Source organism: Diabrotica virgifera, chromosome 5 (genome assembly GCF_917563875.1).
Source record: "Diabrotica virgifera virgifera chromosome 5, PGI_DIABVI_V3a".
NCBI lineage: Eukaryota > Metazoa > Arthropoda > Insecta > Coleoptera > Chrysomelidae > Diabrotica > Diabrotica virgifera.
The window spans coordinates 177002764-177023394 of record NC_065447.1 but is presented as its reverse complement, the minus strand read 5'-3'; the positions used below and the strand labels follow the sequence as shown (position 1 = coordinate 177023394).

The window sequence follows — 20631 nt, the reverse complement described above, 5'->3', positions numbered from 1 at the left end:
AGAATTTAATGCGACAATCGCATATCATAAAACTAAAACAATAGTAATCGGCAAAGAGTAAATCAGATATAAATTATAAATTGATGGCATCAGTATGGAACATGTAATGGAAATAAAATACCTTGGAATTATACTGTCCAGCTATGAAAACCTGTACAAAAAATAAGAGATCAAGTACAAAAAGAAAGTACAAATATACTGGAAGGATGTCTTCATAACACTATATGAAGAAACCAACATAATATATTAACATTGATATGAAGTCAAGAACTTATAAAGCTAGGAGTGTAAGATGATTCTGTCGTCTCAGCCGAAAATATTGAAGATCTTCAAAGGCTGGTTAACAGAAAAGCGACATATAGCCAAGAATACGGTCTAACAATGAATATCAAGACGACAAAATTTATGAGAATATCTAAAACTCAAAGAAATAACAAGAATCTCCTCATAAACGGAACCAATATCGAACGAGTAGACCAATATGCATATCTTGGAACAATGATCAATTGCACAAATGATTACTTCCAGGAGATTAAAATTAGAATAGAAAAGGCTAGAGCAAATTTTAACAAAATGAGAAAACTAGAACCAATATCGAACGAGTAGACCAATATGCATATCTTGGAACAATGATCAATTGCACAAATGATTACTTCCAGGAGATTAAAATTAGAATAGAAAAGGCTAGAGCAAATTTTAACAAAATGAGAAAACTACTCTGCACAAGAGGTCTAAAGCTAGAGCTAAGAGTAAGGTTGGCTAGGTGCTACGTTTTCTCGACTTTGTTTTACGGAATGGAAGCTTGAACCTAGAATGCGGCATCAATGAAAAAACTGGAATCATTCGAGTTGTGGGTGTTTAGAAGAATTCTGAAAATATCATGGACAGAACACGTCACAAAGAGGTTCTAAGAAAAATGAATAAAGAAATTGAAGTGTTAAATACAATCAAAACCAGAAAATTGGAATATCTCAGACATATTACACGTGGAGAGAGTTACAACTTGCTCCAATTGATTATGCAGAATATCGTGGCTGCGCAACTTGAGAGAATGGTACGGATGTACATCAAATGAACTTTTCAGAGCAGCCGCCTCCAAAGTCCGAATAGCTATGATGATTGCCGAGCTCCATCGTGGAGATGGCACTTGAAGAAGAAGTGTAAGATCAATAATGATATTTGCATCAGGAACTAGACCCGATACAGCCAGAAGACAAAGACTACTGGAACGGCAGAAATGAGAGTACGGAGAAGAGTTACAGGAAATACGCTAAGGGATCGTAAGAGGAGTGAACATATTAAAAGGAAATACACTCACCGGCACAAAATTCTGCCACCCAAAATTTTTGATTAAATTTGACAATTTATAACTTTATTATTTGTGCTCCGATTTTCAAGATTCTTACACCAGTTTGTAGGTACATGTATTGGTATCATTTGGTATTATTCGGGTAACAAAAAAATTTGGCTTGCATGGCTTTATACAAGGGTGAATGAAAGCGTTATATTTTCTCTTAATTTTAAAAAATTCTGTGGAAAAGTGGAATATATGATTTGGTTTCATGGTCCTGTCATATTATCCCGAAGGCATCACTAAAATTTTGTTTTTAGAATTATCCGAATATCTCTTTTCTTGTAAGAGCTGTACCATTTTTTGTAAATAAAAACACTGATTGAGTCATAAAATAGAGGTTGGATTGATAAGATTAGAATGGTACGCATGCAGCCCAGATCTCAATCCTATTGAGAATTTATGGGATGAGCCATCATCCTAGACCTCCAGAAAATTTGGTACCGTTATGGCCCTTGTAGAGGAATATCGGGCTATTCCCCAGACAAGGATAACTAGTGTTGCCCAAAATCGGTCTTGGTCTTGCAATCTTGGTCTTGTTCTTGCGTTTTCGCAAGACCAAGACCAAGACCGCCTAATTTTAGCAAGATCAAGACCAAGACTTACCGTGCAAGACTTGAGCCAGAACAAGACTAAGTCTGCGAGACTCTTGCGTCTTGCAGTTAGAACTGAGGGTCGTTTTAGGGAGTATATAAGTTCGGCTATATTCTTAGATACTCTATGAGAAACAAAAAAAATTGTAACAACAATTTTGAAAATTGGACTTTACGAACAATACCATAAACATACATAGCGAATCAAAATATCTATTAAAAGAACACTCGACACATTTGACATGTACTCAGAGGTCATTATTATAATGTAAAAATAAATTTTTTAGTAAAATCTTTCTCAGCAGCTGACTTCTTTGCTCTGAAATTAATTGTCCTGGTTTTGAGAATAGTCGTCTTCTAATCATATTCACATAACACAACATTCCTGCGTTGCGACGCCTACTAGGTCTGGATCCCGCGTATGAAAAAAAAGTTGATTAATAGCAAGCTGAAAATTTGTTAATAGCTGAAGGGTGTCTAGTCGGACAAACTTTGATATATAGGAACACTGGAACAGGGGAAGTTTTAATTGTGGAACAGGTTAAAAATTTGGAACGGTCACACCACGAAAACGTCACATGCATTTTGTCCGACAGAACTTCCAATTGATTTGTTACCCTTTCATTAAACTCTCATGCAAAAATCAGACTGCTATTTATCACCAAATGGGAATTATGAGTGGAACACGTAGAATATGTCAAATGACAAGAATTATGACAGGTAATAAATAGCAGTCTCATTTTTGCATGAGATTTTAATGAAAGGGTAACAAATCAATTGGAAGTTCTGTCGGACAAAATACACGTGACGTTTTCGTGGTCTGACCGTTACAAATTTTTAACCTGTTCCACAATTAAAACTTCCCCAGTTTCAGTGTTCCCATATATCAAAGTTTGTCCGACTAGACACCCTTAAGCTATTAACAAATTTTCAGCTTGCGATTAATCAACTTTTTTTCATACACGGAATCCAGACCTATACAGTAATATCGATTATCGTATCCAAACTTTTTAAAAATATGTCACCTTAGCACTTATATAAATTTACATAAATAATTTTTTTCATTATTAGTTTTCTAGGAATCTAACCAGAAATCTTATCAGTATACATTATTATAGTAAGACTATTATGTATTGTTTCGTTTGTACAGTCAGCAGAAACAATACGTAATAGTCTTACTATAATAATGTATACTGATGTGCCCTGTGTTATGAGGTCACTCGGCTAAACAAAATTCTACCGAAACAGCGCGGCTATTATTTTTAAGTATCATATACCAGACAAAAGTATAGAGATAATGCCGGATATCGTGTATACATAATACCGAAATATTATTTTAACCCTCACTTCTCCAAGAAATTAACGCGGTCATTTTTAATGTCTCAAATTTCCTAAACCTGTTGTCCAATTTAAGTGATTTTTTTTAATATTTTGTCTTATTCTTTATAAAAATCGCAGTAATAATAGATATTGTTGCTAGACAGGTCAATTATTGTCAGTGTATACCGGGTGTACCAATCAAACTGTGTTTTTTCTCACTCTGTGGAATATTGTAGCATTATACTAACTTATTATTCTAGCATGCAATAGCATACTGAAACTAAAGCCCAACTATAGCCTCATATTTGCTTAACATTATGTTTTTTATTTATTCACTTATATTGGATAATGAAAAAGTTAGGTACTTTTTTAACTAGCCATGTTTTCATCAATACAATCAATACAGAATGTTTTTAAATAAGTATGGCAAACTTTAATGGGTAATTCTGCACGGAAAAGTAATGAGAGTTTGCTTCATAAACGTTTACTTTATAAATGCTTTGTTTACCAAAGGGGGGGGGGGGGTTGAAATTTTTCTTACAAACTGACGATTTATTTATTGCTCTAAAATCGGTTGAGATATGCAAATGAAATTTTGTGGGTTTTAAGAGGTAGTTTTAACTTTAGTTAGTTAGAACATAGGCAGGGATCAGTTAGATCGTGGGTTCAAACCCCACCCGGTGTCAGTTGTTTCGATATATATTAATTCGTCTAGTCTTTACTATGGCTATGATATTCAAGCTTAAAATGTACCTCTTTGCTACGTTGTTCGAAGATATGCAATAGGCTAATGGGCAACTGCGAGACTTGCAAGACCAAGACCAAGACAGGGAGCGCAATACCAAGACCAAGGCAATAGTATCGTTCGCGGTAACGATTCCGTACTTGTCCAGGACAACTTCGCATGCGCACTTTAAAAATCGCATGCGCACTTTAAAAAAGAGAACGCTCTTTTTTAAAGTGCGCATGCGAAGTTGTCCTGGACAAGTACGGAATCGTTACCGCGAACGATACTCATGTGTACTGGCGCAAGACCAAGATCAAGACTGTCTAAGTCTCGTCTTGGTCTTGCATTTGGGCAACACTAAGGATAACACATCTTTATTCGGTGCTAAACAGATTGCGAGCAGTCGTTGCTGCAAGAGGTGGACGTACCCGCTATTGGGTTGTTTTGTTTTGTTGTTAATTTTGTTTTGTTTTGTTAATTTTAGTGCGTTTGGTATTTTTATTTTTAATTAAATAAAGCTTCAAAGCAGTGTTTTTCTCACAGCTCTTACAATAAAAGAGATATTTGGATAATTCAAAAAACAAAACCTTAGTAATACCTTCAGGATAATACAAAAGGAGTAGGTATGAAACTAAATCAGCCCTCAAATTTTCCACAGAATTTTTTTAAATTAGGAGAAAAAACAACGCTTCCATCCACCCCCGTATAATGTCATCTAAGCAAAAAAAAATTGTTACCGGAATAATAACAAACGACATCAATACATGTACCTACGAACTGATGCAAGAATCTTGAAAATCGGAGTACAAATAATAAAGTTATAGATTGTCAAACTTAAACAAAAATTTTGGGTGGCGGAATTTTGTGCCAGTGAGTGTATAACGTACAGTGTATAAACGAATGGACACTAAATAGAAAAACCGAATGGAATAAGTAGGTACCTATGCTTATACTTCGAAAACACCATTACTGAACATTCATTTACATAATTTTATTGTAGTTGGTAAATATATAATATATTGTAAATATTTTATTATCATCATTCCACAAGACAATGAAAACCTATTTATACTGTGATAGATAATAATTTTTCCGTTACAAGCAACGCATCCAAATCGTTAACCTAATATGTGTAAATGATTTTAAGATAAGTCGACTTAAAGAGAAGTCGATAGAATATAACAAACCTGCATACATTTGCTTCGTAGACCTAACGAAAGCATTTGACAGAGTCAGACTTAGCGATATAATAAAGAAAATTAAGCAAAAAAGGATACCCCCAAACATTGTTGAAGTCATAAAACAAATGAACAATAACAACACGCCAAAAATTAAAACAAACGACACCACTACGGCCAACATACCAATACCAGGAGGAATCAGGCAGGGAGACAGCCTCAGTCCACTTCTATTCAATATGCTAATGGATGAAATAATAGAAGATGTGGAATCGCTACAATTAGGATACAGACTCGGCCACAGTAGAATCAGTATAGTGTGCTATGCGGATGATGCAGCCCTGATTGCAGAGGACGAGGATGACCTACAAAAACAACTTTATCGATTCTATCAAGCATGTCGACGACTCAACATGAACATATCCACGCAGAAAACAAAATGCATTACCATTGCGAAAGACCCAATTAGATGCAAGCTAGTGGTAGAAGGAAAACCAATAGAACAGCTAAACCAGTTCAAATATCTAGGTGTAGAGTTATCACAAGTTATCATGACTCAGCCAGAGACCTAAGAGGACAAATTAACAAGGCCGCTGTCTTGTCCGGATGTTTGAGAGATGTGGTCTGGAATAGCCCATATATGAGAATGGACAGCAAAGTTAGAATTTATAAAACTTGCATCAGACCTGCTATGACCTATATGGCATTGAATCAAGAGAAGACACCAATAAAACCAAAAGCATGCTACGAACAGCCGAAGTGAAGACACTATGAGCAATAGCAGGGAAGACAAGAAGAGATAGAATACGAAACAACATCATCAGGGAACAATGTGACGTGCAAGATGTAGTCAGATGGGGCAGGCAAAGACGAAGAGAATGGTTCAGTCATGTAAAAAAGAATGGAGGAGCATAGACTACCAAGAATTGCTCTAGGAGGAAAACCCAAGAAAACCAGCAGGCAAGCGTCCACCGGGGAGACCGCCAAAAAGATAAGAAATACTTCAACGTCGGAATTAACAGATCGACAGATCTACAACAAGTATAAGAAGAGAAGAAGATTATAAGATCGCAATAATATATTTTTTATCCTAAGTAAAGTAGTAATCTCTCTAAGTAAGTAATCTATCTCTATATCATTTAATACCATGATAAAAAAACGATAACTTTAAACTGCAGTAAGAGACGTTTTTATTAATTCTAAAGTTTGGTGAGGTAGGTAGGTAATATAGGAGATAGTCCAGAGAAATAAGATTTTTGTCGGGACACTTGAGCAGCCAGGTTGGAAATGGAGTAATACATTATAAATACAAAAATGCCCGTCACAGTTCGGACGAGAAACTTAGTTATTAACAAATAAGGATCAAAAATGGCAGTTTTTCCGTTTAAATCGCTACAGGTAAAAATAGGGTAATTAAATATCTTATTTATAATATTCTTCTTTTTGTAGATGAGCCAAGGTTTAAAATGGCACTTTTTGAATTTTGGTCCGATCTTTTTTTGTTTCGGAAAGTGCAAAATAAGACTAAAATTTCAAAAATAAAAAATGTGCTATAAGTTTTGCGAAAATGGCCTTAAGATTTTCATATTGCACAAAAAGTTGAGTCAAATATTCCATATAATGCACATAAAAATTTAAGACGATTCGTCAATTAGTTTAAATTTTATTCAATTTGTTTATCGCAAAGAGTTTTTTTTCGCAATGTTATTGTTCAGAAAATAATAATGACATAGCAATTCTGTGGAAACCACATGCAAGAATAATAGTTATATTTTTAAAGTATTGAAAAAATCATTTAAAAGTCGTTTTTATCACTTCGAAAAAAGTTTAGCAAAATAGAGTTATTTTTGGCTTTTAAACAATTTGAATAACTTTGTTAATATTGACTATAGAGTAAATCTACTTTAGGATTTCAAAAGCTGGTAGTTTTATACGAATTTTCAGAAAAACAACTTTTTGCCTAGGTTAATTAGGTTCAAAGTTAGCCACTTTTATTATTTAATTCGCAGTTATGGTATGTTAAACAGTAAATGGTTAAGTTCAATTAGTTACCACTATAAACAGCCCGGATTAACCGATAATAGTATAAAAGGCCCGGTTTCAGGTAAAATTTATTTTAGGCTTTATTATGGGAGTACCGTCTAGTCAGTGTTAATTGCAAAAGACCAACTCTGTCTACCTCGGTGGCTTATCGCTCCGGGTGGGTCTTAACAATGGGGCAGGTCAGATAAATTTAATAATATTTACGACCGCACTAATTAAATTCAAACCATACTGTTGAACAAACCATACTTCTATATATGTACATCAAATTCTCCTGTAACCGTGTTAGTTACCATACTACTCCGAAACGACTTGGCCGATTTTTATAAAATTTTACACGTTTATCCTGTAGGACATTGAAGAGGTTTTAATCTATTTTTTATACCCATAAGTTATAAGGGGGGTTGCCCCCTGTCAGTTTTTTCTATTTTTTTTTTGGACAAAATTATCTACCTTAATTTTAAATGATGTAGAATTAAAAAATACATACAACCCTTAATTTTCACTTTTCTATCACCAACCCCTATTTGTTAATAGCCATCTATATTTACATCTATAAAATTTTCCTGTCACAGTGTTAGTTTCCATACTCCTCCGAGACCGCTTGACCGATTTTTATGAAATTATATATGTATATTCGGTAGGTGTTAGAATCGGTCGTAATCTATGTTTTATATCCGTGAGTGATAAGGGGAGTTCCCCCTAACATTTTGTAATGTTAGGTGGGGTTGTGTGTACATAACGTACTCTATAAGACTACGAGTACATACAAATTATAAAAATTATTATCAAAATCCATCAACAAGTTCCAGCGATATTAATCGCAGCATATGTTTGCAGAATCAGTTTCATTTTTTGAGTGCACGTATTTTAGTAATTCCCCTCCACCGACCACGAATTAATTCCGTTCGGACGCCATTTTTAAAGCTTTATTAACCACTCTGTTGAGGTTCAAAGTTGAGGGGCTTCGGCGGCAATGGCCGCCGAAGGATGTTTTATGTAGAATGAAAAATTTATTTGAAGTTATCTAAATAATCCCTAAAGAAAAGTTAATTTTTAGTTATAATTCGTGAAAGTGAAGTAGCTTAGTGTTGTCTGTTATAGTTATTGTAGTACAATTATGGCAGTTTAGCTTTATTAAGGAAGAATTATTTTCGAGCATGATTGCTAATGTGTTTGTTCTTAGTTAAATGGAATAATTTGAAGAAAAGTTATATATATTATTTGTAAGGATAAAAACGTAGGTTGTGCATTGTTTCGAGCAAGACTCGCATAACCTACATACATGTACTGGGTAAATGATAGCGTATTGCATAATCGAAACCCATAAAAAAAGGAAGAAGAAGAAGAAGAGGTTCAAAGTTTACTTAAACTTTTACACATAACCTATATATCTTTAAACTCAAAATAGCTCTAGTTAGGTTGCTTAATAATTGTTATAAACAAAGTAGCCGTCAATTAAATAAAAAAAAGTGGCTAACTTTGACCGTAATTACCATAGGCGAAAAGTTTTTCTTGGAAAATTCGTATAAAAATACCTACCAGTTTTTCAAATACCATTGTAGTTTTAGCCTACACTCAATATTAACAAAGTTATTCAAATTGTTTTTAAGCCAAAAATGACTATTTTAGTAAAATGTTTTCTGAGTAATAAAAATAACTTTTTTATGATTTTTTAAATGCTTCGAAAATTTGACTATTCTTCTTTCATTTTGTTTTCACAGAATTGCTGTATCATTATTATTTTCTGAACAATAACATTGCGAAAAAAAAGCTCTTTGGGATAAACAAATTGAATAAAATTTAAACTAATTGACGCATCATCTTAAAATTTTGTGCATTGTATGGACTGTTTGACTAAACTTTTCATGCAATATGAAATTCCTAAATTCATTTTCGCAAAAGTTATCGCAAATTTTTTATTTTCGAAATTTTAGTTTTATTTTGCAATATCCGAAGCAACAAATAATTGGACCAAAATTCAAAAAACGATATTTTAAACCTTGGCTCATCTACTAAAAGAAAAATATTATAAATGAGACATTTAATTACCCTATTTTTACCTGTAGCGATTTAAACGAAAAAACTCTCATTTTTGACCCTTATTTGTTAATAACTAAGTTTCTCGTCAAAACTGTGACGGGCATTTTTGTATTTATAATGTATTAGGTACATATAGTACGCAAAAAACCCATTTGCAACCTGGCTGCTCAAGTGTCCCGAACATGTTATATTTTTGCCTTATTTCCCTGGTGTAAGATGTCGTATCTAGTTCTTGTGTCTGGTTGGATGTTACAAACATTTTAAAAATTTTATATTTCTTTGTTTAAATGCTTGTATTACAGTTAAGTTTTATTTTTATTTTATTTTATTCCTAAAATGTCATCAGCATTACAGGAATACTTCAAAATAAATACAAAGTGATTAATTTTCGATAATTTGGCAACAATGCAGTAAATAGGTAAACAATGTATTATTAATTTCTAGAAATAACTAATTGTGTTTTCCACAAATAATGTGAGGCTCTTATTGTATTTACTTAATAGAAAATATTAAGAAAAAGAAAGTCATACATACTGATTGCCATTAATTGCTCTAACAGGGAGTCGCTTAAATGATCACATACCACTGTAACAACACTAACAACAAAAACAATTAGATACACTACAGTCGAACTCATTATACTTATAACATTAACAAATAAAACTGACTGAAGAATTTTAAAATCTAAACTACAAACTAGGCGTGTTCAAAAATTCACTTAATCACATCGTTTGGACTTCAGCTATGGGTTGTGTACGAATGAGATAAAAATAATACAGGTTGAATAGATAGTGGTGATAAGTAGGTAACATTTAGTTGGAACTGATAACGATAGACGATAGGGATCTTCTACCTGTCGGATTTTATAAATAATTGATTTGCAATATCTATATATTTATTTTACACTTTTACGAGTATTGTTTCATACTTATTTTCAACTCAACAGTAGACTGTTTACTGTGTATTAGACAGCTATATAAGCACTAATAAAATAAAATAGATATTAAGTGAAAATAAAAGTACTTAGCAGTAAACAATGTGACCTTCATTTTATACAAATTAGTTTACTAATGTTTTCATTTCGTTGAAGTAACTATTAAAACGATTTATGTGTTGGTTCCACGGTTACAAAATGGGAGTGAAATTTTTATTCATCGCAGGAAATGTTATGATTCATCTCTATGACTTACTAGGTATACAATGTTATGATTGAATAATGTTTTTGTTTTTCTTCTACATATGTGCCAGTCAGGATTTCTAGCTGATATTATTTTTCTTCAAGTGCTCATCATCTTTTTATGCAGATGATCTGGTTATAGTTATTATAGTCATAGTCACTCATGAGACCATTTTTGCTGATCGTTTGCAAGGTACCTAAAAGCTATACAGGGTGTCCAGAAAGTCTCCCGACAAACGAAGACTGGAGATTTTTCCGATAATTTGAAGACAATTTAACCCAATTCACGTAGTCCGAAAATGCTTCCTAATAAAATAATGCATTTATTTTACATGCGAGAATTTACGAATATGAAGAGTACGATACCATGCTCTAGGCTAGGATACCATCCTTTGGTCTCCGTAGTGAACGCACCCTAAAGGAGATAGAGCACTTTGAAGATGGCGTCCTTGAAATAGTTTTCCTTAAATATCTCCAGAACGCTTCTATGTAGAAAAACGAAAACTGGTATACTTATTCATCTTCCATAGATAAATCAATTACATCTACATATTACGAATTTCTAGTACCGGTCATAGGCGCCCGTTCTGGGTAGGGCAACGGTTATTTTATCGTATAACTTTTTATCTTTAACTTCTAAGCATTTTTTTATACTGGATTATTAAATTGTAAGGTATTCTAGTACTAAAAGGTAATCTTGCTTTAAGTCGGTAGGATGCACCGTTTTCTAGAAAAATCGATTTGAAAATTTTTCGTTTGTTGAATTCGAAAAAAAAAAAAATAAAAAAAAAACTATTTAGAAAAACGAAAAAAACGAAAATTCTAGTACCGGTCATATGCGTCCGTTTTGGGTAGGCTAACGGTTATTTTATCACGTAACTTTTTTGTCTTTTTTTTAAGCATTTTTGACACTTAAATATTAAATTATGAGGTATTCTAGCACTAAATGTTATCTTGCTTTAAGTCGGTAAAATACACCGTTTTTTTTTGAAAAAAAATTTCAAATTTTTTTCAAATTCAATAAACGAAAAATGTTCAAATCGATTTTTCTAGAAAACGGCGCATTTTACCGCCTTAAAGCAAGAGTATCTTTTAGTACTAGAATACCTCACAATTTAATAATCCAGTATTAAAAATGCTTAGAAGTTAAAGACAAAAAAGTTATGGGATAAAATATCAGTTGCCCTACCCAAAACGGGCGCCTATGACCGCTACTAGAAATTCGTAATTAATGGAATAGATTTATCGCTGGAAAATAAATAAGCGTACCAGTTTTCGTTTTTCTAAATAACAGCGTTCTGGAGATATTTAAGAAAAACTGATTCCAAGTCGCCTCCCTTTGGAAGCATTTTCGGACTAGCCGAATTGGGTTAGATTGTCTTAAAATTATCTGAATAATCTCCGGCCTTCGTTTATCGGGAGAGTTTCTGGACACTCTATATAGTATAACTTATAATAACTACAAAACACTGTCCAAAAAGGGACTTTTAGTAAATCCTAATAAAACGACACTTATTTGCTGTCATCAATAAACCCACGAATATGTTTTATACTGTTGTAGGTACTACTTCAGTACCTCCTCTACCTACTTCCCCGACAAAAATATCCAAATCAAATACCTAGATCACATCCTATCCTAATGATATGGAACCCAGGGAACTCTCCAATCTAATGGATGTACGTACTTATCCTGGGGCTAATAGAGATTTAGACCACTTCTTAGTAGGCGCAAAAATAAGAGCAAGATTCTCAAATGCAAAAAATTAAAGAACAAGAAAAGCACGCACTACAATTTAAAATTATTGAAAGAGCCCTCGCACTAGAAAGTTGAAAGTGAAATTGTCTTGAAAATGAAAACACAATAGATGAGAATTTAACAGCTAGCGAGCAATGTAATATATCTATGTATGCAGAACATCAATTAAAGAAGTGACAAATGACCTTCTAAGACTAGAACCAGAACCCATTCCACGCAACGATTGGTTCGATGACGAATGTAAAGATATAATTGAAAGAAAAAAATATGCATCATATACAGTTATGCAACAACGAAGAACACGGGATAAGGAGCAAACGAAAAAAACTCAGGACGGGGGAGAAACTCGTGCATTGAAGACAAAAGGGGACCTTGAAAAACGAGATTATGCTAGAGCTTCAATTTCTAAAGGGGAAAAATGAAACTAGACAGTTCTGTAACACCCTAAGATATTAATAAGACAACAAATACTTTAAACCACGGCTAACTATGTGTAGGGAAAAATGGACATATAGTTAGTACCAGTGATGAAGTACAAAGCAGATGAGTTAAGAGAACATCAAAAACTACTTGGCACCGAAGTGGAAAATGTTGCGTCACCCCAAAGACCAAGCAGGAAATGAAACCCACGTACACGTAGAATCTCCATTAATATTGGAAATCAGAGACGTAATCATACGCCTCAAAAATAACAACTCCCAGTAGTGGACTGTATACATACAAAGTTCATTGAAGATGGAGGTAACAGCATTATGCCCCAAATTCACGGTATTGTAGTCTGGAAAGAAGTACAAATGCCAGAGGAATGCTGTATTACTGGAATCATAAATGTCCACTGCACAAAAAGGGAGATTTGTTGGAATGTAAAAATTGTAGGGGTATAACTCTGCTAAACAAAATAGGTATATATAAAATATTCTTCAACAGCCTGTATAGCCGTTTAAGTATTTAACAGATTTTTGTGCTATGAATTGTGCGTGTATTCTCTTTAATATAGCTTTAGCAAGTTAATAAAAGGCTCCGCGGGCGACAATTTTACGCCAGCAGTAGCCGTAAAACGAACTTAAGGTTCCGCGGAACGGAATAGGAATAGCCGAACTGAACCGACTACGCACAAGTCCTGTAGTCGGTTCAGTTCAACTATTCCTATTCCGTTCCGCGGAACCTTAAGTTCGTTTTACGGCTACTGCTGGCGTAAATTTGTCGCCCGTGGAGCCTTAGCCTAGAAATGACATCAAGATAAACACGGCAGTAGGAAGTATATTTGGGAGTTAGTAAAAAATTTCATATGCTCACCTAGATTCATAGAGGAAAGTAGCAGCTGTAGGTATCTGGAATCAACCCACTTAACGAGAATGGTTATAACAGCCATTTACAGTTGTGTGAAATATTCGGCGAGCAAGCAGTGACCGATCCAATATTTTTGAAAAAAATACTTCTTTAAGCGAGATTGAGAGTGAATTTTTATTATTCTGCGCGCATGCGTACACAGACAGTATGAGGCGCGTTCCAAGTGACATGAAAACCGTCCTTCGTACTGCCCTCGTCATGCGCATTATAAAATATGCGTTCCAAGCGAACATGAACGATGATTCGTATCGTACACTGTTTTGTTCCAAGCGATCCATGTACCGCTTCGAAATCGGTAACTGAACGGTCTTTTTGATACATGCCTTCAAGCAGAAACTATTTGTACTGACTTGCGCAGTTAGGATTGTTTTCATTTTTACTAGCTTTGATCGCGCTGTACGTCCTGGGGATACCCAGAGGGAGAACGCCTGCGCATTACAAAATTGGGAGTTCGCGGAGTCCAAATCTTTCCCTCTGAACACCCTCCGGATTTTTAATTCGGTGTTCGCGCAGTACAGAAAAAAGATCCTGAACGTGCCCGGGATACGCTCTCGACGTTCGAGGATTTTGTTTCGGATTTTAAGTTCGCACAGGCGCACAAAATATTTGGGAAGAATTTCTTGACATTCTGTTCTTACTCCTTTCAATTCTTAACTAAAATATTGTTTTGTTAAACAGCTTGTAGATGTAGATTCTGGTTTTTAAAGTTTTGAAATTATGTAAAGTGTTGTATCCTTTAAATATTCTTCAAACAAATTTTAATATTTTTTATATTAAAGCTTTTTTAGTTGTTTTTGTCAATGTTTTCCATTTCGTATGTTTATAAATAAGTAGGTACCTTTTCTAGCAGTGGCGGCTCGTCAGAGGAGGCAAGGGAGGCTCAGCCTCCCCATAAATTTTTTACACACTCTATAGTGTTTTGTTTATCATGAATCGCGAAAACAACAATCACTCTCACTATTATACAACGTGTAAATTCCATATTATCACTAATTATCCATACGTACGGAGCATTAGCATTAGAACGCATGATCGCGTCTCAGTTTTATTACATAATATTATTGTAGGCAGGACCCTGGGTTATCCCGAGATGCACGAAGGGAGCCGAGAAGCCCAGCATTCTCCGTTGCTAATGCTCCGTGCAGCGCAGCAGGCGTTGAAGGAGACCCGGTCTCCTAACAGTGGCATCTACGGCGCCATCACACGCTGCCCGGAGATATACCAAGGGAGGCAGAATAGCTTCTCAGCTCCGTTGGGTGAGTCTCGGGACAACGAATTTTAGGGTCCTGACTAAAAATAATGAAAAATCTAAAAGTGCGATTTTTGTTATGAAATTTGGTATGTGGGGTTATAATAATATTTGGAACAAGTTGCTCAAATAACTTTTTCCGATATCTCTAACTCAAAGCAAAATATCGGTAATTTATCGTGTTTTTGAATTCGCAGTAGGCCGCGTTTAGAATTAAAAAAATTCAGTTGAGTATCTTAAAAAATTTGAAGCTTCATTATGTATGGACTGCAAAACTTCAAATCTGTATTTATTTTGATATGCATAGGTATCTATTTACAAATAGATGGAATTGTTAACAAATAAACGACACAAACTTTGGTATTAAACTTTTACTATTAGACTAACTATTTTTAAAATGATGATATCATGAAATTATGAATTAGGATGATATTATGAAATGTAAATAAAAAATGGTCAAAAGATGGGGCCTTAAATTACATTTTTTGGCGCATTTTTTTGCTAGTGCAAATTTGTCTAGATATTTTACAGTTAGGTATAGCCTCCCCTATTGTAAAAATCACGAGCCGCCACTGTTTTCTAGTATTATTTTCATTCGATATTCGATAATTATCTATTACGGTAGTATGTATTACAATAAATTGTACTCTTTTTTTACTTAATTTCTTCTATCTAAATGAGCTTATAAGTACCTACATATTCTTGTGGTTTATTTTTCAGTTTAATTTATGAGTTAAATTAGTCTCTTATCGAATATAATGAAACATAAACAATACATCAAACTTATTCTGAAACTATTTCTTGTGTCTTGTTATATTTCATTATTTTTGTGGTGTAATAAACCACAACACCATGCCACAACCCATTAAATTCAATACATAGATATCAAAATGGGAAATTTGGAAATGGTTGTTTTACTAAATCATTCCTTCCTTCAGATAATGTTCAACCCCCAGGAAGTTAAAGGTAATTTTTACATCTAAATATTAACAATCTTTTACTCTCTACAAAAATGTAAGCTGGATTTCAGAGTGGAAATAACCACATTATATTGTGGAAATAATAAAGAAAGACTCTAATCAAATTTCTACCTTCTAAGAAAGGCATTGAATTACTGAATAGAAAGTTAATCCTTTGCCTGTTGCCTTTATTCTCTTTTATCTTTCTCTTTGTTGACATACAAATTTGTTGCATTTGCATTTTTTTGACATTTATTTCGAAATAAGAAAGAGACAACAAAAGGCTTCCTTCTCTAACCTTAATGTATGCAACCCGTCATTACATTGCGAATCCGAAAATTGTTCGCGGAGCGAAAAATCCTGAGCATGTCCAGGATAAGTTTACGTTGACGCCTGCGCATTGGAAACTAATCCCGAACTTACTCTGGGTATGCTCGATTTGTACTGCGCGAACACTACTACTGGTCACTGCTATGAGATCAGCTGATGATTCAATAATAGAATAATCCACAATTTACGCTATTAGTACCTGTGCATCTTGATTTCCGTTTAAATAATTATTAATTCTTTTTTTTTTTCAAATTAATCTTAAAAATTTGGATAATTTATTATTATTTTTTTCATAGAAGACAACGATTTTATGAAAGATATCGATCCTGAGAAAGATTTTGGAGTTGAAGTGATGTTTAATGAACATGTTAGAAATATTAATTTCTAACCATCTAGCAAACTACTAGTGGTACTGTGGTAGGTACTCGTACTGAAAATGGCTCAGGCGCAACTCGAACTTGAAATGGTACACCAATACGTTCCAAGAGGGTTATGTACCGGTAATCGGTTTGAGATCGAAAGAAAACCGTTCAAGGGCGATTCTGCGCATTAAAACAGTCCAATCGATTTCGTGGCGGTTCAAGGGATCGTACAAATGTGTTGTCTTGGAACGAACCTATGGACTTAGTTGCTAAATCTTTCAATTTATGTAGATTAGTATCAGTGCAAATCAGGTGCAAAACGAATATATTAGTGTTTTTAGTAAATATATTTATTATAATTTTTGTGTCTGGATTTGTCATCCTCGGGAGTAAGATAATAAGTATTATTAAAACATTTTAATATATTATACTTCACTTGAGCTAGTTGTCACCGTGATTGTAATTATGTCCGAGAAGCGATGTAAACAGAGCCGTGGTAGGTCATTGGTAGAGCATTCGACTAGAGATCGAAAGGTCCCGCTTTCAAATCCGGACAATTCATATTCCTTCTTTTTTTAATTTTTGGTATTGTTTTAATAAAAAATTTTTGAAACTGGCAAGTATTAACATTAGTTTAATATTTAAATAAAATACAAATACACTGTTTAAAGTATATTTATTTCGTTGAAATCATATAATAGAAGTATAAATTGTTAGGTGCGTACAAAGTACACACACATTATTTTTTTTTCTCTGTTGAATGCAATTTTTACATAAATGGAACTGTAATGGAACTGAAATTGCCGTTATTGGTCTGATAAAAGCTGATCGACTGGTGGTACCATTTTTTACCTAACAATTTAATTGGCGAAATATATTTAAAATTATTGGAAGAATTGATTAATCCTGCATTGACTGATATTATTAAAAATGATCAACAATATAATGAAGATAATTGGACTTTTCAACAGGACGGTGCTCCTCCGTATTATGCTTTACTAGTTCGTAAATATTTACGGTTGGGAGGCATTGGATTGGGAGGAAAAATATGATCGAATGGTCTGCTCGGTCACCAGATTTCTCTCCTTTGGATTTCTTTGTGGGGAGACCTAAAATCTATATAACACCACCCGTATCGTTAGAAGATTTACGTCAACGAATTGTTAACGAATGTCTAAGAATCACTCCACAAATGCTTCGAAATATATCCGGTCAACTTAGACATCAAAATGCTTGGCAAATAACAAAAATTGCCGGAGAGCCAAATTTTGGTGGAGAGCTAGGGTATACCATAACAAATAAAGTTTAAAAAGTCCCCATCGATCCCATGTGTGCGTCAAAAGTTATTCGGGGTCAAAGGTCAAAATTTGAGATTTTTTGGATTTTTTTCGAAAACGGTAAGTTTTATCAAAAAAAACCTTTAACCAAAGTTGTAGATCTTAATATTCTCTATAAAAATTGTCCTTACAATTTTTTTTCTAAGAGTTACCATTCCTGAGATATCGCGATTTTAAAAGTTACTTTATACATTATATGCACATATAAGCCACGTATATACATATGTGGCCCTTAAGACAAGTATAAATGCCTATTTGTGTCTCTTTTATATAGTATATTATACTATTCTAAAAATATTTCTTCAAAAGGTAATCAGTCCCAAACTGAATTTCCTCTATCCAAGTGGCCTTGAAAAACATTTGGCTATACCATTGTTTAAAAAAGAACAGATTGTCTATTATAGGCAATGGCTACAGTATTGTCCGTAGGTCTGGTTCATAATAATATTATCTGTTTCTTTTAGTGCTAAAGGTTCAGTTCAAGTGAATATAAGTACTTATTACAAGCGTCTACCATTTAGTACCGTTACCGTTATTTGGCTACAAAGCTAAACAAGCTAAAAATGACGCAGATGTCCTTATAATTGAGACAGTAATTGGAAATTTAAGGCAACAAACACAACAATTGTAGTTGGTGAAGATGTTGGTTTGTTGGTACTGATTACTGCAAGGACTCCAGTAGATAAAGTTATTTAATTTCTGAAACCTGGAAGGGCTCAACAGCGAACAGAGATATATCTTCGAATAGTTTATCGGCTTATCCCAAATGCCAAAAGTACATTTTATTTTTACATGCGATAACCGGCTGCGACACTACGTCCGCAATGTACAGAAGGGGCAAAACGTCAGTACTTAAATTATTCGAAAAAAAAGATTTGACTGACTGCTGTAAAGTTTTTACAGAACTTGATACTACACCGCAAACAATAATTACGGAAGGAATTCGCTTTCTTCTTGCGGTTTATGGAGCTCCAAAAAAATTATTTGTCTTGATAAATACCGATACTTAACTTTTGTAAAAAATACGCGAAACAAGAAACAAGTACAACTATCATGTCTTCCTCCAACATCAGCATCTGCTTTTCAACATTTGTATCGAGTATATTATCAAGTTCAAACATGGCTAGGCAATGAACTGAATCCAGAAGACTGGGGTTGGAAATTAATAGATAATACTCTGGAACCGATTAAAACCTTACTCCCACCTGCTCCAGAAAAACTCCTTAACACTATTTTTTGCAATTTCAAAAAAAGTTGTAGTGCCAAATGTGGATGTAAAAACGTCGGGTTGCTGTGTTCTCTAGTGTGTACCAACTGCCAAGGACAGTCTTCCTCAAATGTCCAGTTTAGTACAACAGAGGAAGACTCCTGTGATTTTAATGAAGAGACCAATGACTCAGTCACGTTTGAACAATTTTTGAACATCCAGCAAGAGGAAGAGGAAGAAGATGAAATCGAAGAAGACTTGACTGTTGAAGTAGACTTTCAAGAATATGAATCTGATTAAAATATCTAAAGAAATCAAAACAATAGTTAACCTAATAATCAATAGCAATATCAATAATCAATATCAATAATAAGGTAATATCTAGAATTTGACCGGTATTGTTTCCTTAAATTATCCTAAAATTGTCAAAACAGTTAGTGGAGTAGGCCTACAGGGGGAACCACGGTAAAAAAAAAACGCGCCGAGTACACTGCCTCACAGGTGGTGTGGAAACGTGTGCATATCATGTATAATGTGACTCTTTGAATCGCGATATCTCAGGAATGGCAACTCTTAAAAAAAAATAGTAAGGACTATTTTTGTAGAGAAGTTTAAGACCTACAACTTTGGTTTAAGGTTTTTTTTTTGATAAAACTTACCGTTTTCGAAAAAAATCCAAAAAATTTCAAATTTTAACCTTTGACCCCGAATAACTTTTGACGCACACATGGGATCGATGGGGGCTTTTTAAACTTTATTTGTTATGGTATACCCTAGCTCTCCACCAAAATTTGGCTCTCCGGCAATTTTTGTTATTTGAAATGTCTATATAGACCGGGTAATCTTTCGAACAAACCTTTATCATTGTATGGACCCCAAAGGCGTTCAGTTTCACCATGTGGTTAACTAAGAGATAAGTAACCAGCTAAGTAAACATTAATTTTAAAATGTATTTTTTTTAATAAATCAAATAAGGTAGTGAACAGAATTTAATGTAAAGACTAATAGTGGTAGGGGAGTAAGTAAGTAAGGGTAAGTTCCTATGCAGCCGGCACATAAATCTAAACATAAGAACGAGAATGTTAAGGTACTATGTTTTCTCCGTTCTCCTGTACGGCATGAAAGCTTGGACACTGAAAGAGATAAACACCAAAAACGTTGAGGCATTCGAGATGTGGTGCTACAGGAGAATGTGTAAAATACCATGGACAGAGAGAGTAACAAATTAAGATGTTTTGCTGAAGATGGGGAAGGAATGCGAAGTCATAAAAACCATTTAAACGAGAAAACTGGAATATCTAGGCCACATAATGAGAGGGGAAAAGTACTCCCTGCTGAGACTCATAATCCAAGGAAAAATCTCGGGAAAGAGAAATGTGGGACGTAGGAGGATTTCTTGGTTGCGAAATTTAAGGGAATGGAACGGGTGCAGTTCAAGACAGTTGTTCAGAGCTGCAGCCAATAAAGTTAAGATTGCTGTGATGGTAGCCAACCTCCGATAGGTGACGGTACTGGAAGAAGAAGAAGTGGTAGGGGAGCCCAAGCGGGAATTTTTGAAGTTACTTGCAGCGCATCACATTATCACATGTGGAGAAACTTTAGAATTAGTCAGTTTATCCAATTCCGGACTTACTTTGAACGTATATTTT

The 20631-nt window shown here is 34.2% G+C and overlaps 1 protein-coding gene across 2 annotated transcripts in view; it reads right to left on the bottom strand.

The window, feature by feature from the left end:
* Positions 1-10186, bottom strand: part of LOC114334634 (prion-like-(Q/N-rich) domain-bearing protein 25) — a 93801-nt gene extending 83615 nt beyond the window's left edge. Inside the window, exon 1 of one of the 2 annotated variants that reach the window (XM_050651685.1) lies at positions 9790-10186. In XM_050651685.1, the coding sequence (XP_050507642.1) occupies positions 9790-9892 (103 nt within the window). In that variant the 5' untranslated portion in view covers positions 9893-10186. The remainder of the gene's footprint in view (positions 1-9789) is intronic. The other variant, XM_050651686.1, reaches the window with a different exon arrangement.
* Positions 10187-20631: the final 10445 nt, after the last annotated feature.